Source organism: Ochotona curzoniae, unplaced genomic scaffold (assembly GCF_017591425.1).
Source record: "Ochotona curzoniae isolate NIBS_2020 unplaced genomic scaffold, NIBS_Ocur_1.0 contig_4516, whole genome shotgun sequence".
NCBI lineage: Eukaryota > Metazoa > Chordata > Mammalia > Lagomorpha > Ochotonidae > Ochotona > Ochotona curzoniae.
Genome location: NW_024466313.1, coordinates 3,058,274 through 3,075,203, shown reverse-complemented (window position 1 = coordinate 3,075,203; position 16,930 = coordinate 3,058,274). Strand labels below are relative to the sequence as shown.

Sequence of the window (16,930 nt, the reverse complement as noted above, 5' to 3'; positions counted from 1 at the left end):
TAGGCACGTGGGCGACCGGATGGATCCCGAATCCTGGCTTCAGCTGGGGTGGCCTGGCTGGCTCTTGCACCATTTCAGGAGAGAACCAGAAGCTGAACATCTCTGTCTCTGTCTTTCAACTATCAAAATCTTCATTTAAAAAATAGCATATCAGGCCTGCTCCTTTAAAAAAATATTTCTATTTATTTTTATTGGAAAGGCGGATATACAGAGAGGAGGAGAGACAGAGAGGAAGATCTTCCGTCCGTTGGTTCACTCCCCAAGTGACCTCAATGGCTGGAGCTGAGCCAGGAGCCAGGAGCTCTTCCAGGTCTCCCATGTGGGTGCAGGGTCCCAAGGCTTTGGGCCGACCTCGACTGCTTTCCCAGGCCACAAGCAGGGAGCTGGATGGGAAGTGGAGTAGAACCGTCGCTCATATGGGATCCTGGCATTCAAAGCGAGGACTTTGACCACTATGCTATCGTGCTGGGCCCAGTGCAGATGTTTCCCTGGGCTGGTTGAGGTTTGGTGAAAGGAACTCTGTGGGTGTCACAGCTGGTTGTTAAATTTACATTCACAACAGCCTGACATGAGGTGCTGGTCCCTGCTCCTGTGGGGAAGAAGGCAGCTGCAAAACCACAGATCTGCTAGTTCACCTCCCAGATGGCTGCCACGGCAGGGCTGGGCCAGGCTGCAGCCAGAAGCCGGTCTCCCACGACGGTGTAGGGGCCGCAGCACATGGGCTGTCCTCCACTGCTTCCCCAGTCCGTTAGTAGCGAGCGCAACGTTCCTTGCCTTGCCTAAACAAATCTTTAACAAAAAGAAAAAAATTATTAAGTAAGAAAATTGACCACGAGAACACTAACAGTTATTCTTCTTAATAAATGTTAGATTTCCAGGTCTTGCGCTCCACAGCATTTCGCTGTTATTTCAGATTACTGATGCTCAGTCCTCACAGACATGCAGGCCCAGACGGGACGGCCCAGGTCCTCTATGCTGTGCTCGGCAGCCCCGACCTCCATTCGCTCCTAGCAGGACCCAGGCCAGCTCTTCCACACCAACACCAACGGGGCGTGTGCTTCCGGCCGTCCCTGAGCCCAGCCCCTCCAGGCAACACCTGCTCCACACAGTGCCCGGTGGGGTCCGTCCTGCAGTCCCCTCACGCTGCATGGCCCGGGGCCTTCAGAGACCCGGCAGGGTAGACGCAGTCCTGTTAAGACAGAGATGTGTCCTGGGGACTCGCTACCTGCCAGGCGGAGACCCAGGGCCCCGCTCGGTGTAACGCAGGCCCAGACTGCAGGCCCAAGGAGCGAGGGACGGCAGACATGCCAGCTCAGGCAGCAAGAGAGGGCAGACCACCCTTCTGCTCTCATCCTGTCCTGGGGGTGGAGAAGGAAGACCTCAGCGTGGTCTTCTCCCACCTTGCAAACTCGCCCATGTCTCCTGGTGAGGGCTGGCCGGGGCTTGTTTTCACCACTACGTGAGAAAGCTGAGGCCATGGCCGCCACTTGGGGTGCCTGCACCCCGTCATCTTCCTGCTAATGTGCCACGCTGGAAGTTAAGGCTTCTTTGGCTTATCTAAGTTCAGACAAGGAACAGGTTCATTTGCAGGATCCGGATCTGGACCTAGCTCAGCCCTGCACTGCCCGCCCGGGTCAAGTCCTGGCAAGGGGGGAACAAAAAAGTTACATCTGCGCATGCGCGCGGCCGGCCCTTCCGCAAAGGGGCGGCCCCGGCACGCACGCTGTCACGTCCCACGTCCCTGACGTCACTGTCCGGCGCCGCGGCGGGGCGGGAAGCACATGGGTGGCAGCGCTGCCGGGCAGTGTCCATGGCGTGTCCGGTGGGGCTTGCCCTGTGCGGGCAGGCGCTGGTGGTGCGTGGTGGCAGCCGGTTCCTGGCCATGTGCACTGCGAGCAGGTGAGCCCGGTGGCCGCCGTGGCTCCTGGTCCATGCTGTCCACCCGGTGCCCCTGGTCCCCGTCGCGGCTCGCGGGCGGCTCATGCCTCTGTCTCCGGGGCCATTTCTCCCAGCGCCCGGCGTTTACACACCACGGGCGGAGCTGGCAGTGCTCAGCTCCTGGCGCAGGCTCGTTTCCCAGGGGGGCTGAGTGCCCTCCAGCGCTGAGATGGACACTGGCAGAGGCGGGGGCCTGTGGATGAAGGGTCCACGGTGCAGTGTCGGCGAGGGCCAAGTGCCGGGTCCACGTTGAGGACCCCGAGTGTGCCAGGCTGTGGTCGGGGGGCTGTGCCGGGCATGTGGGTGGACGTCCTGCCGCGTTGCTGCCTGTGGGGTGTGTGACGTGCGTTGGGCACGTACAGCCGCCCAGCTCTCCCCTGCGCGTGCACCTGTGCAAGTGGGGGCTGGCGGGGCTGAACCCCACCTTGTGCTCTCCTTAAAGCCACCCCGGCCTGTCCTCTCTCCTCAGTGACGGTGACCCCAGCCTCTTCATGTACGACTGCAGCACCGCCGGGAGGAAGACGCCCGAGAGTGGAGGGTGAGGCGCTGGGCCAGTGCTGGAGGGCCGGGAGCTGGGACCTGCAAGACAGAGGGACGCGGCTGTGCAGGGCGTGGGTGCGTGACATGGAAGTCACCTGCAGATGGCTCCAGAGCATGAGCGGCTGCCCGAGTCCTTGGAGCTGGTGGCAATCGCAAGACATGTGATTGGCCGCTGGAAATAACGGCCTGCACGGTGAACCGGCGGTGAATGGGCGCTGAAGGCAGGGCTGGGAAAGTTAGGGGCCACTGGACAGATAGAATGTATCGTTGGTGTTGGGGCTCAGCATTTGTATGTGTGTGTTTTAAGAATTAATCATTTTATTGGAAAGCCAGATTTACAAAGAGAAGGAGAGATGGAGAAAGATCTTCCATCCACTGGTTCACTCCCTTGATGGCCACGATGGCTGGGTTTGCAACCAGTTTGCAACTGAGTTGGATGAGCCAGTTTGCAAACAGGAGCCAGGAGCTTCTTCCGGATGTTCCAGGCGGGTGCAGGGTCCCAAGGCTTTGGGCCATTCTCAACAGCTTTCCCAGGCCCCAAGCAGGGAGCTAGAAGGGAGGTGGAGTAGCTGGGACATGAGCCGGTGCTCATATAGGACCCTGGCACATGTGAGGTGAGGATTTAGCCATTGAGCCGTTGTGCTGGGCCTGGAAAGGCAGTTACAGAGAGACAAAAGTTCCTCCATTCACTGGTTCACTCTCCGAATGGCTGCAGTGGCTGGCGAGCCAATCCGAAGCCAGGAGCTTCTTCTGGATCTTCAACGTGGGTGCAGGGACCCAAAGCATTGGGCCATCCAGGTCACTAGCAGGGAGCTGTATCAGAAGTGGAATAGCTGGGACTTGAACTGGCGTCTTTCTGGGATGCTGGTGCCTGGGGGGCGGGAGGGCTAACCCACTATACTTTGAAACTAGCCCTCCAACTGAGCTCTGGCCTACGTGCCGTGGGCTAGGTTTCATTCTTGTGGAACAACAGCCTCTTTGAGCTTCCCGCCATCTTTCAGCAGGTGAAGTGAATGCCTGCTCCCCGCCTGGGCTGGCAGGTGTTGGGAGGAGTGTGGCCTGGCTTTCTTGGCTGATGTCTAACCACTTTCTTCCTGTCTTCCCCAGGGAGGATGGGCAGCCCGTGGACAAGGGGAGTGACACGATCCTGGCGTCCGCCTTCTCCACGTCCGGCAGCTATTTTGCCGTAACCGATGACAGTAAGCGTCTGATTCTTTTCCGTACAAAGCCGTGGCAATGTCTGAGTGTCAGGTATGAAATGCTAACGCTGTGTGCTCCCTGTAGTTGCATGCCACTGCTGTTGCTGGGGCCCTGGCTGCTGTACTGGGCCTTGGGCCTCTCAGACCCAGGGGAGGCTGTGTGTGCTGGGAGGTGTAGGGTTTGGGTGCGGTCAGCTGCTGTACTGCAGCGTTAAGATGGGTGGGCTGTGAGGTCAGTGTGCTGAGCGGACGGAGCCCACTGGGAGGGAGTGCGGACGCCCAGGGCAGTGCTGGCCTCTCCCCAGCCCAGACCATACCCAGGCCCCTTGGGAGGTGTCACCGCCGCAGGTGGCAGCTCTGCTGTCTGTCGGTTTTTCAAAAATAACTTATTTATTTGAAAGTTACAGAGAGAAAGGGAGAGGCAGAGATAATCTTGCGTCTACTGGATCGCTGCCCAAGTGCCTGCAGGGGCACAGCTGAGCTGATCCAAAGCCAGGAGCCAGGAGTTTCCTTGGGATCTCCCATGCAGGTGCAGGGTCTCACGCACTTGGGCCATCCTCTACCGGTTTCCCAGACTATTAACAGGGAGCTGGATGGGAAGTGGAGCAGCTGGGACATGAATTAGCACCCACATGGGATACTGGTGTTGGAAGTGGTTTCCAGGGCGTGGTGCAGTGGCCTAGTGGCTTAAGTCCTCGCCTTAAACATACTGGGATCCCATATGGGCGCCGGTTCTAATCTCAGCAGCCCCACTTCCCATCCAGCTCCCTGCTTGTGGCCTGGGAAAGCAGTTGAGGACAGTCCAAAGCCTTGGGACCCTGCACCCACATGGGAGACCTGGAAGAGCTCCTGGCTTTGGATTGGCTCAGCTCCAGCCATTGAGGTCACTTGGGGAGTGAACCAACGGATAGAAGATCTTCCTCTCTGTCTCTCCTCCTCTCTGTATATCTGACTTTGTGGTAAAAATAAATAAGTATTTTTAAAAAAAGGTGGTTTCCAGTTCTGCCACAGTGCAAGCCTGTATGTTTTTTTGACAGTTGTTTGAAAGGCAGAGCGTGTTTGAAGCATTCCATCCACTGGTGTACCCTTCACTGTTTGCCACAGCTAGGACTGGGCCAGGCTGAGGGAAGGTCAAGTGCTGAGACCCTAGCCCGAGGAGGCCCAGGGCCCGCGGACCTATGGGAAACAGTGTCCCTGCCACCTGCAGCACTCTTGGCCTGGGTGCCGGGCCAGCTGTCCTCCATCCTGTGCCCTGACCCCTCAGACCCTCGCCTGCATCCAGCCCCTGAGCTGTGTCCTGCAGAGGCTGGAGGCTGTGGCAGGAGAGGGAAGGGGCAGCGAGCCTTGCTCCTCTGGGTTCCAGGGGCTGTCCAGGGGTGGGTGGGGAGGCCGAGACTGAGGGTACCCTGCTGAGTACCAGGGCTGTGTCTTTCACCCCTGCCGGAGTCCAGCTCCAGCTGAGTTCGGAACTCACAAAGGGTGCGTGGATGAGGCGCAAAGAGGAAAGAAAGAGACGGACCACTAGGAACTCTTGATCATCATAATGGACTACGCACAAAAGCTGTCCGCTTTGTTCATACAGAATCAGTCAAACTCTGGCTCAGACTTTTTACGTCATGGTCAAGTGGGTGTTTCCAAAGATAACTGCCGTTTGTTTCACCTAAGGCTAGGATGTTAACCACCTGGTGCCTGGCACCTGGCGCCTGGCTAGGAAAAAGTTCTCAATAGATGGTGCATATCAATCACTAACACATTCCTACCACAATTACTCTACAGCTTGGTCTTGAGACAGTCAAGGAAGGAAGGGACCTAAAATATCAAAGAAAGAGGGAAAGAATAGATTCTACTACACCTGAAGACAGAGCACCCTTGATTAGCATAGGATCAAAAGGGGAGTTAGCACCCTTGATTAGCATATTGCCACAGGATGCAGCCATAACAGCAATAACAGCCTTTTGGCTAAAAAACGGCAACAGCAACGTCAGCTTCTAAGCTCCCATTGATATTTAACAGTAACTCCGCAGAGGCAGACAATGCCTAAATAGATTACAGAAATCTCAGTGGGGTTGTCCAGTGTCCATGCAAAGGGAGGCAGAGCTGCATTCAGGTGTTGTAGAGACATCCGCCGGGCCTTGCCACACAGCGGGACATTCCTTGCGGCCTTGCCTGCAAAGGAACGATACTCTTCACACCTTCCTGTCTTCCACATCCATCACACGGACCCCAGCACACTCCTGCTTGCTTAGTCTGCAGAGCAGAATTGGCTCAAGTGATGGCACACTCTGGGAGTTTTGGCTGATCTTACCCAGTGGTCTTTTGTCATTGATTCTTCCATGTCTGTCCCCATAGGCCTCAGTCTCTGGCTGCTGAGTGGAAGAGGTGGGGAGGAGGCTGCAATGGTGGCAGCTGGGGACGCAGCCCAGAGGCCCCCATGCTCTCCTGCTCTTCCTCCTGGGCCCGTGAGAGAAAGCCCAGGGCACTGTTGGTGTGCAGAATGGGGATGGCATTTCTCTTTAATACTGACTACATGTTGATCAGGGTGGGAAGGGGAGATGGGGCAAGCAGCTGTGGGATCCACGTGCTCCCACACCAGCCGGGTCGGTGCTGGTGCTTTCTCTGGGCCTGGCTTGTTAGTCTGCAGCTGGGCCGGTGTGTGGTGGAGCACTGGCTAGTGCCAGCCTCACAATGCTGAAAGCCACCGTGGCACGGCAGGCCCTCGCTGCTTCCTAGACAAGTAGCTCGCACATCAAGCCCGGGTGGTTTGGAGGCCTCAGGGTCTGCGGGGACCCTGGCTGACTCTTGGGCTCTCACTGGGTGCCTCTGGCCTGCAGGAGCGTGGTGAGGAGGTGCACGGCGCTGACCTTCACGGCCTCTGAGCAGAGGGTCTTGGTGGCCGACAAGTCCGGTGACGTCTACTCCTTCTCCGTGTCGGAGCCAGATGCGAGCGGCCGCCTCGAGCTCGGACACTTGTCCATGCTGTTGGACGTGGTACGTGGGGGCTTGGGCCAGTGTGTCCTGGCCCAGCTGGGAGACCAGCCGGTGACAGAGCTGGGCCAAGCAGGAACCCTGAGCCAGGGCCATCGCCCCTTGTACCCCACTTCCTCCCCACACCCCCAGACGATGCCTTCATAGACACTGGGGCCACTGGGAAGGCGTGTACCTGGTGGCTGGGGTTGTGGCACATGGGAGGGTTGTGGCACATGGGAGGGGTGTGGCACATGGGAGGGGTGTGGCTGGGGTGAGGTAGCCGTGGGAGTTGGGGCTCATGAGTCCAACAGGGAGCCCGCCCTCCAGGAGCACACGTATGGCTAAGGGGGACCTGAGACTGGGGAGGAAGGAGGGCCCCAGCCATCCCTGCAGGCCTGGTCCTGCCTGCTGTGGGGTTGCAGGCCTGAGAAATACACTGGGCCGAGACTCCAGTCTGCAGCTGCTCTGTCCCTCACGCCATAGACCGTGAGTCCCGATGATAGATTCGTGCTCACTGCAGACCGCGACGAGAAGATCCGTGTGAGCTGGGCCGCGGCCCCACACTGCATCGAGTCCTTCTGTCTGGGCCACACTGAGTGAGTGCTCCCCGGCAGAGGGCCCAGGCTCCTGTGTGCTGGGGGTATGGTGGGAAGCAGGGTCGGGGGAGGGCCCATGGCCAGGGAGCCTGTGTGTGCGTGCGTGTGTGTGTGTGTGTGTGTGTGTGTGTGTGAGACTGTGCCATGTGGGGTTGGGTATGAGCGCTGAACCCGCCTGCCTCCCTGCGTTGGCTTTGTTTCTGGAACACTCCAGCCTCAGCCAACACCTGTGGTTCATACCTGGCGGGGTCGGCAGTGGGGGTCCAGGTGTCTGTTGAGGGCCCGCCCTGTGGTTGGGCCATCTCTGACTGCAGCCGGCTGCAGTGAGCTGCTCTAGGAACTGCCCTTTGTGGCTTCTGGCGGGCCAGGGTTCTGTGTGGAGGCAGGCGCGTGGGTCAGCCGGCAGAAGTGCATCCCGAGCAGGGATGATCCCGGCTGGGCACGGGCTAGCGGTCTCAGCCCCCGTGACGTGCTTGGCTGCAGGCCGTTTTGTGGGGTGAACCTGCTGCTCAGCATCTGCAGGGGTTTCATCCAGTCCTGAGCAGCCCCCATTGTCCTGGGTGAACGTGTGGGAGGTTGGTGGTTCCTGGTTTGTTCATCTTGGTGGCTGCTCATTTTTCCTCTGAGTTCTGAGGCGATCCAGCTCTGGGCTCCTTCTCCCTGGCCTGCCAACGCTGTGGCCCAGCTCGCCGCATGGCCCAGCCCGCCCTGGGTTCTTCTCCGTGGCCCAGCTCGCCACATGGCCCAGCCCGCCCTGGGTTCTTCTTCGTGGCCCAGCTCGCCGCATGGTCCAGCCCGCCCTGGGTTCTTCTCCGTGGCCCAGCCCGCCCTGGGTTCCTTCTTCCCGTCCTGCCTGCCCTGTGGCCGGCCCACTGTATAGCCCTGTCCACCCCGGGGCCTGTCTGCTGCGTGGCCCTGGCTGCCACAGGCCTCTGTTTCCAGGCCTTTGCAAGCTCACCCTGGGGGTCGTGCCGTGTTTCTTGTTGCTTGTAGCACAGCAGCTGGCCAATTTAACACATCTGGCTGCCATTGAGGCTCGTGCTGTCTGCACTTGGCCGGCACTCGTGCCCGTGAGCCTGCGAGTTTGGGGGTTGGTTGCTTCCTGTCTGCAGCCTCAGCACGAGAATGCTCAGTGGGTGTTCCAGTTACTGGGGAAAGGGGGGGTGCCATTCATCCTCTTGGGAACTTGGGGGCCACGTACCCTGTGTGATGACCACACAGTGCAAGGTCTAGCTTGGGACGTTTCCTTTTGGAAGACGCGAGCGTGAGGGGCACTGTGGGGGAGGCCTTTGGCGGCCAGACTGGGGACAAGGGCCCCATGTTGTCATTGTCCCTCAAGGTCAGTGTCTTTGGGCCTGGAGGAGAGCCAGGGAGATTGACCCTGGGAGGTACTAGAGGCCACGTTCAGAACCAACAGCCCAGGTCAGGCTCTGAGGAGAGCCAGGCTGGGAGGTCGTGCCGGGAGCTGGGCTGGGTTGAGTGGAATTAGGTTTCTGGCCACATGTCATCCCTGAGGGTCGCCGGTGTGACCCAGCTCATGAGCAGGGGCGCTCAGCCCTCCAGGGCCTGCCTTTACTGGTCCTGTATCTCGGGTGAAGGCAGGGGCAGGGCTGTGTTGACGCTGAGGTGTGCTGGGGAGCTCTGTCACCGGGAAGGGCACCTTGGATCTTCCCGCGCAGCTGTGGCGGGGGCTCAGCTGGGCTGGAACCTGGCAGGTCATGTGGTTAGCTGGGGTGTGCACGGAGTGGGCTGTTGAGCGTGGTGAGTGGCATGGCTGTGTCCTGCCGTGTGACTGAGTCTCTGCTCCCGTGCTGCTGCAGGTTTGTGAGTCGCATCGTTGTGGTTCCTGGGCACCCCGAGTTGCTGCTGTCCTCCTCCGGGGTAAGTGACCCCTCAGAGCACCAGAGCAGAGAGGAACAGACCCTCCCCAGATGGCTCCCTGTCCTCCCTCCCTCCTGGCACAGAGAGGGCGAACAGGCCCACCCCCTTGGCTGCCTCCTCCCGGGTCATCTGCGTGGCCACTAGGTGGTGCCCATGTCCGTATCTTAGAGATGTGCTTGGCTTGCACCCTGTCTGGCCCACTTCGGGCTGTGTGTACACGCATGTGTGGGGTGTGAAAGCATGTGGTATGTCTGTACTTGCATGTGTCGTGTGTGTGCACATGGACATTGAATCAGCCTAGCCTCGATTCTGAGTCTGTGTTGTCTCTTGGACAGCGTTGGGGTCCTGGGTTGGAGCAGGTGACAGGGAAGTTCTTGCAATTGCTGAGGTGAGCATCTGGGCTGTACAGGTGGAACCTGTGGGCGCTGTGCCCCAGGCTGCTGTGGGACCCCTGGGCGCCTGTCCCAGGCTGCTGCGGGACCTGGCCACTCATGCTCCTGGAGTGGCTGCCTGCATCCCTCTGCAGAGTGTCCTGTGGAAGCCCTGCGGCTGCAGTGGGGCTGCTGGCAGCCACAGTCTTCAGGCACCTTTGCCTGTCTCCCCCCTTGGTGCTTCTGGACGAGCGCAGGTGGTGGCCTGGTGCCGGGCAGGGTCCCAGTGAGGCAGTGTTTTCCCACCGTCCAGCAGGCAGCTGGGGGCTCTGGTCGGGTCTGTCATCCGTTCCCACATGACCCTCTCACACCTCTTGGGGCCTGCTGTGGAGGCAGAGGATGGAGCACCGTGTGGTTGTGCTCTGGTTCCCTCTGGGTGGCGTGTCCCCCCAACCCACCTTGCAGTGTGCTGCTCTGCACCCTGCCCTGGCTTGCTGGTCTCTGGCCAGTCCTGTATTGCTCCGCTCCATGCAGGCTTGTGGTCTCCAAGCTAGAGCTACACAGAGACATTTTCCACCCACTGGCTGATTTCCAAGGAGGCTGTCCAGTCAGGGCTGAGTGAGGCAGAAGCCAGGAGCTGCTTCTGGGTCTCCCCGTCAGGGGCAGGGCCCGAGCACTCATTAGTCTCCTGTTTATCCAGGGAGCTGGATTGGAAGTGGAGCAGCCGGGACTCGGCTAGTGTCTGTGGATGCTGTCCTGGCAGGTGGCAGCTTCATGTGCTGTGCTACAGTGCCAGCCCTGACCCTTGTCACGGGGACACCTGTTGATACGTGTTGGTCTCCACATTTCTGTCATGTGTGGAGGTGTGTGTGGGTGACATGACACGCATGTCTGTGTGTGCAGGACTGTACCCTGAGGCTCTGGGAATACAGGAGTGGCCGTCAGCTGCATTGCTGTCACCTAGCCAGTCTGCAGGAGCCCGCGGAGCCTGCAGACCACAAGGTAGTACATTTACCTGCGTTTGTCTTGGGGGCCCGGGGCCAGCTGCTGCCTCCCCGGCCCTCGTGTATAAGGTGTCCTCACTGCTCACACTGGTTCTGCGCTGTCCAAGGCGCTGTCTGCTGTGCTTGGCAGAGTCTGCAGGTACTCGGTGTGGTGTGGTTTCCATGCTTGCGTTCCAGCAGCTGATGCAGGGAAAGGCCACGTCCCCTCAGAACTGGAGGAAAGGGGCAGAGCAGTGGCTTGAGCACCTGCCACCCTGCAGGCCCCCAGCACAGCACTGGGCATCTGGGCAGTGAACCAGCAGGCGGAAGGACACTTGGGTCTCACCTCTGCGACGTCCACCATAGAGAGGCCCTGTGGGTGATGCCTGACCCAGCAGTGTGTTCAGCAGATGCCATCACTGTGCATCTGCCAGCCCAGGCGGGGCAGCTTCTTCAGCCTCCTGTGCACCGTGGTGAGATGCCGTGGGTGGTGCCTGACCCAGCAGGGCAGGTCTCCCAAACCCCCATACACCATGGTGAGACCCCCATGGGGGTGCCTGACCCAGCAGGGTGGGTCCCCCCAGCCCTCCCCATACACCATAGAGAGGCCCATGGGTGGTGCCTGACCCAGCAGGGCAGGTCTCCCAAACCCCCATACACCATGGTGAGACCCCCATGGGGGTGCCTGACCCAGCAGGGTGGGTCCCCCCAGCCCTCCCCATACACCATAGTGAGGCCCATGGGTGGTGCCTGACCCAGCAGGGTGGGTCTCCCAAACCCCCATACACCATGGTGAGACCCCATGGGGGTGCCTGACCCAGCAGGGCAGGTCTCCCAAACCCCCATACACCATGGTGAGACCCCCATGGGGGTGCCTGACCCAGCAGGGTGGGTCCCCTAAACCCCCATACACCATAGTGAGACCCCATGGGGGTGCCTGACCCAGCAGGGTGGGTCCCCCCAGCCCTCCCTTACACCATGGTGAGACTCCTGGTCCTGTGGGTGATGTCTTTGGCTTGGGCCTCCTGCTGGGCCCTGGACATCAGCTGCTGCCTTTTTTTGTTTGTTTGTTAAGATTTATTTTATTGGAAAGTCAGCTTTACAGAGAGAAGGAGATATAGAGAGAAAGATTGTCCGCTGATTCACTCCCCAAGTGGACACACTGGCCAGACCTGAGACAGTCTGAATCCAGGAGCCAGGAGCTTCTTCCAGGTCTCCCGCAGGTGCAGAGTTCCAAGACTTTGGGCCGTCTCGACTGCTTTCCCAGGCTACAAGCAGGGAGCTGCATGGGAAATGCATATGGTTTCCCAGGCCACAAGCAGGGAGCTGGATGGGAAATGCATATGGTTTCCCAGTGCATGCAAGACAAGGACTTTAGGCACTAGGGTAGTGTGCCAGTCCCCTGCCTTTTTTTTTAAGGTTAATTTTCTTTGGAAGGTCAACTTCCAACAAAAGATTAGTTTTATTTGCTTGGAAGGCAGACTTCCAAAACCATCTGCTGGCTCCTTCCCCAGGCGCTGGCAACAGACAGGGCTGGGCCAGGCTTGGGCCAAAAGCCAGGAACCGTGTCCAGGACTTCCACGGGGGTGACTGGGGTGCAGGTAGCTACCTACCAGGTGAGCACATGGGCAGGAACTGGACCAGAAGTGGAGCGGCCAGGGTGTCCTGGGCGATGAGGTCATGGCTGAGCACCTGCCAACCCCCTTTCCTTGCTTCTTGATACATTTTGTTGGATTGGAGCGGGGTGGCGGGAACAGAACCTTGGTCTTTTGCTGCCGCAACATGTTGGGAACTCTTAAGGAAGAGTTGGCGTTCCCTCTGTCCCCACGCTGGCTGCTGGGTCATCCTCACAGCTCTCGGCCTCTCCTGGGTGTGTGTCGCGGGGAGCTATGTGTGGGTTCCCACAGGTGACAGGCAGTCAGTGGCCATCTCTTCCCGCAGCGACTGGCAGCGTCCAGGATCGCGTTCTGGGCCCAGCAGGACTACGTGGCACTCCTATGTGACTGGTGAGTGGCTGCGCCTTTGGCTCCCAGAGCCAGCCGGGATGGGAGAGTTAAGGACCCAGCCTGGGCTTGCCAGAGAGGGTATGCACTGCCCCAGTCCTGTGGGCTGCAGTGGGGCCAGGGGACTGTGTTCTGATCTCTTACCTGGTGTCCCACTCAAAGGTCACAATGTCCCCTGTGGGTTGGCGGTGGCGGTCACCTCAGGCAGTTTCCCCTCAGACTTGCCTGGGACAGATCCAGAGACAGGGGTGCTCCCCGAGGCAGTCCAGGGCGGAGTATGGTCCAGGCTCTGGGGCCGTGTGCAGGGCTCGGTGAGTGCTGCTGACCTGCCAGGGTGATCCGTTTGACAGGGAACAGAGGACTGGTGGAAATTGGAGATTGGCCAGGTGGTGAGCCCAGACCCTCCCACCTGCCCCCCACATAGGAGGGGCCCTGTGCTGGTCAGCCCGGGCTGGGGCTGAGTCGTCTCAGCACTTGGGGTTACGGGACGCAAGGTGGGGTGCAGCTGCCTGGGCCCGGGCTGGAGGCCATGGCCAGGCATGTTCTGAGAAGTATGTGTTGGATATGACACGGCCTGTGCCCCTGTCCGACCTGTCCCCTCTTCATGGTCAGCGTCCCCGTGGTCTACATCTTCCAGCTGGACATCTCCGCGCAGCAGCTGGCATTCACCCAGCAGCTGACCTTCCAGCACCGCGTGTGGGATGTTGCCTTCGAGGAGGCCCAGGGCCTTTGGGTCCTCCAGGACTGTCCCGAAGCCCCCCTAGTGCTCTACACGCCCCTGGATGGCCGGTGGCAGGTGAGCCCGTGTCCCTTGGGGTGGAGGGTGGTGACAGGTGAGCCTGTGTCCCCGCTGTGGTGGAAGTGATAGGTGAGCCTGTGTTCTGGGGCGAGTGGGTGTATCCTGATGCCAAATAGTGTGTGTAGTGAGACCTTGGGGCGCAAGGGGCCTTATGACCTTTGTGTTTCTGGGTCCTCCTGGCCCCTGTCTAAAGTGGTACATCAGTGCCTGGTTTTTATTTAATATACATTTTAAGTGTTCTGGCCTTGTGCCCGGGCAGTAGTGGGGCCATCAGAGTGTGTGCGCCCCTAAGGTGGAGGAAGCCCTGTGGGCCGGGCAAAGTCCAATGCATGTGGGCAGTGCCCTGGACTTCCGACCAGTTCACCTGAGCCCCTCTCCACAGCTGGGGGCCCTGGAAATACTCCAGAGCCTCATCGGTCCTTTGTCACAGACCTGGTCAGCACCAGGCCCAGGGGCGCCACACCACTGGCGCTGTGCCAAGTAAGGTGCCTGCTGGCCTGCTGCGTGCCTCCCACAGGGTTCTCCCCAGACATGCACGCCCTGGCCAGCCCTGAGCACTCCCCACAGGGTCTGTGCTATGCTGCCCCACTACCTGCTCACAGAGGCTCCATCCTCAACAGGCTGTTCCTGAGAGGGCCTTGGTGGACAGACTGTCCCACTGTCTGCGCAGGAACTGGGCCATGCTGGAAGGTAAGAGCCTCGTGGGGAGGGGCAGGGCATGGAGGACCCCTGCAATAGGAGCCTGCTTCACATGGAAAGCCACGCAGGGCAGGGGCATGGTCCCCGTCCAGAAGGCAGGGCTAACAGTGGCATCAGCTGCAACCTGGAGCCCGGGCTGGTGGCCCCGTGTGGCCTGTGCTGGAGCGGGCACTGGGCAGCCCTCAGTCCCTAGCCACAGGTGTTGAGGGAACGGACCTGTGCACTGCGTGCAGGGCCCTGCTGAGGGAAGAGGCTCCCGGGGTGCTGGATGGAGGTGTGGGTGCCGGGCAGGATCTCCTGGGCAGGCCTTGCCCTCTCTGGGCAGAGCTGGCGGCTGTGGCTGTGGGTTCATCTGCAGCTCCGTCTTGTGCTGCACGTAGAGGTGGCTATGCAGAGGATAACATGCACAAGGCCAGACCACCCTCCGGGGCACTGGGGATTCCTTGGGGTGCTGGCTTGCTGACTCCTGTGCAGTCTCCATGGCACCTACCTGGCCTCTGCACCCTCCCCGCCGTGAGAGGGCCAGGCAGTGTCAGGCTGCTTCCTCCTGGTACAGCTTTACTCTGTTCCGGCAGCCCCTTCCTGGTGGGTCCACAGTGGCTGTGCTGGGCATGCCCCACCCCCATGCAGGCTCTTGGGGTCCCACATGCCGTCCTGATGCCCCCGTCTTGGGGGTCAGCCCACACGGACCTGCTGTGGTGCTGCACACGGGCTCCAGCCAGAGACTGGCTCTGCTTTGCTGACATGTTCCGCAGTAGGACTGTGCATGTATGATGCTGAAGTGCAGGCCCAGCTAGGTGGGTGTGCTGGGCCTGCTGCCCCCGCGACCTGTGTCCAGTGATTGTCCCTCAAGCTCCATGACCCTGAGATCCGTGGCTGGGAACCACTTAGCTTAGGTCAGACCCCTGAACCATGCACTGTCTCCGTGGTCAGGAGCCCAAAGGCTCCTGTCAGGGTCATTGCTGCCCCTCACCAGCCAGGTGTGCCACAGTAGGCTCAGGCCCTCGTTGCTCCCCAGGTCCTTGCCTTGTGGAACTCCCCGTGGTGGCTGCGGCCTGGCAGCCTCCTCAGAAGGGGCAGGCAGGAGTGCTTGCAGTGGGCACCAGCTTGGGGGCTGCTTTCTTGCCTCAGGCTTTGCTCTGCTGGAAGTGGCCCCCAGGTCCAGCCAGGGAATGGCTCTGTGTGCTGGGTGGCCTGTGAGGCCCTGCAGGAGTCCAGCTGCCCACCTTGCCCAATTCTCATTCCTTGGCAGGTTCCACTGGGGCTGACGAGGGCTTCCGCGGCCTCTACAAGGCCACCTTCGACAACATGGCTGCGTACCTGAAGAGGAAGGAGGAGAGGCTGCAGCGTCGCCGGAGGAGCCCCCCGCCCGGAGCGCCGGGGCCAACCAAAAAGAGTAGAGTGGACCAGGCCCTGACCTGCTGACCACGCGCTCCCCGGTGCAGCCCCTCAACTCCGGGGTCGATCGTGCTGGCTGCCAGCTGCAGGACATGCCCGGGCCCGAGGAAGCTTGCCATCCCAGTGACTGAGCTGCTTGGGGTCTGTACCCAGTTGGCTGGAAGGGAGCAGTGGCGATGCCTTCACCTGAGAGCGATGCTGTCAGCACGCCGCTGGCTGCTCTGGGCCATGGTGCCTTTTAGCCTGGCTCCTGCATGTGGATGACACTCCATGGTGTTTCCTGTCGCCCTCCATGCCCGGGAGGTGTGCTCAGTGATGGAGGCGAGGCCAGGCCAGAACCCAGCTCCCTTCAGGCTGTGCTAGATGGGCAGGTGTTCACGGCTGCACTGTCAGCGGGATGCACCCGCCTCCCGTGAAGACGGGTATCGAGAGGGTGCGTGTGGATGGAGCCAGTGCTGCATGTGACTGATGTGCTCACTGCCCCATTTGGGCAAAGTGGCCTACACGTTGGGTCATTGGATTAGCCTTTTGCCCTCCTCCTGGCCCGTCTCAAAGGGGACAGTGGGCAGGTCTGAGGGGGACGCTTTTTGGGCCCTCTGCCTTTGGGTCCAACTCAGACACTCCCGCGTTCTCCAAAGTGCCTTGTTTCTCTTCCACTTCAGCCTGTATGTGGTGCTGGCTGGGATGGCTCAGCCGCCCCTCCTATGCCAGTTCCCAGACGTTTGGTTCACGCGTGGAGCAGGCGCAGGTCTGGTGGTGTCGGTGCCTGTGTCCCACGTCACAAGGCCCTGCTGGGTGAGTCCCGGCTCCTTCTCGGTCCCGTTCCTGCTGAGGTCTGGGAGGCAGTGGTGATGGTTCCAGGGCTCACATTCCTGCCGCCCAGGGAAGACCTGGCTTGGTCTGAGTCTGGGCTATCGTGGGCATCTAGGGAGGGAGCCGGCAGGTGGGCACCCACTCGCCTCGGTCTCTCCCTTCTGAACACAAACCTGCTTCGAAATTTGTGAATGTAGAAGAAACTCAGGGTCAGCCTTGCTGGTTGATGGACCGGTCCTGCCCCCGCCTGGCACTGTAGGGCATGGGAGCTGTGCTACACATTTCAGTATGTGCTCCTGCAGGGAGCACTGAATCACATTTTAAAAATGCTTGGAGGAGCCATGTTGGCATAGCGAGTAATGCCACCGTCCTTGATGCTGATGTCTCATGTGAACACTGAGTTTGAGTCCCAGCAGCTCCACTTTCCATCCAACTCCCTGCTGTGGCCTGGGAAAGCAGTGGAGGGTGACCCAAAGCCTTGGGACCTAGAGCAGCTCCTGCCTGTGGCCTGGCCCAGCCTTGGCCACTATGCTTGTCTGTGGGGGGAAGCTAGCTTGTTTGCTCTCTCACTCCCTTTCCATAATCCTTACAAATCAATGGTTCAGTCCTAAAAAGGCTGGAAACAAGTCAGAAGAGGCGCTGTGCACCTGTCGGTGCCTGCAAGCACACCTTCGCGGGGGTGCGGGTCTGTGGCCGACTTGGTGTCCAGCCGCCTGGAGCTGCAGTTCACAGGGAGCAGCTCC

The 16,930-nt window shown here is 60.1% G+C and overlaps 1 protein-coding gene across 2 annotated transcripts; it reads left to right on the top strand.

Moving 5' to 3' along the window:
- Window positions 1-1,810: 1,810 nt before the first annotated feature.
- WDR4 (WD repeat domain 4) lies at window positions 1,811-16,656 on the top strand. Of its 2 annotated transcripts, XM_040986664.1 has the most exons (12): window positions 1,811-1,899; window positions 2,408-2,476; window positions 3,586-3,729; window positions 6,509-6,665; window positions 7,128-7,240; window positions 9,061-9,121; window positions 10,396-10,482; window positions 10,842-10,850; window positions 12,417-12,481; window positions 13,091-13,274; window positions 13,898-13,967; window positions 15,229-16,656. In XM_040986664.1, the coding sequence occupies exons 1-12, from the start codon at window positions 1,811-1,813 to the stop codon at window positions 15,399-15,401; spliced, it is 1,221 nt and encodes a 406-aa protein (XP_040842598.1). In that variant the 3' UTR covers window positions 15,402-16,656. The 2 variants fall into 2 exon arrangements, with proteins under 2 accessions (XP_040842598.1, XP_040842597.1); XM_040986663.1 differs by lacking the exon at window positions 10,842-10,850 and having other exon boundaries at window positions 10,396-10,494.
- Window positions 16,657-16,930: the final 274 nt, after the last annotated feature.

Bases quoted from the DNA above. Each gene is read 5' to 3' on its own strand.
- WDR4 (XM_040986663.1), top strand. From the start codon at position 1,811: ATGGCGTGTCCGGTGGGGCTTGCCCTGTGCGGGCAGGCGCTGGTGGTG. The intron at 6,666-7,127 runs GTACGTGGGGGC...CTCACGCCATAG, and splicing joins TGTCCATGCTGTTGGACGTG to ACCGTGAGTCCCGATGATAG. The intron at 10,495-12,416 runs GTAGTACATTTA...CTCTTCCCGCAG, and splicing joins CGGAGCCTGCAGACCACAAG to CGACTGGCAGCGTCCAGGAT.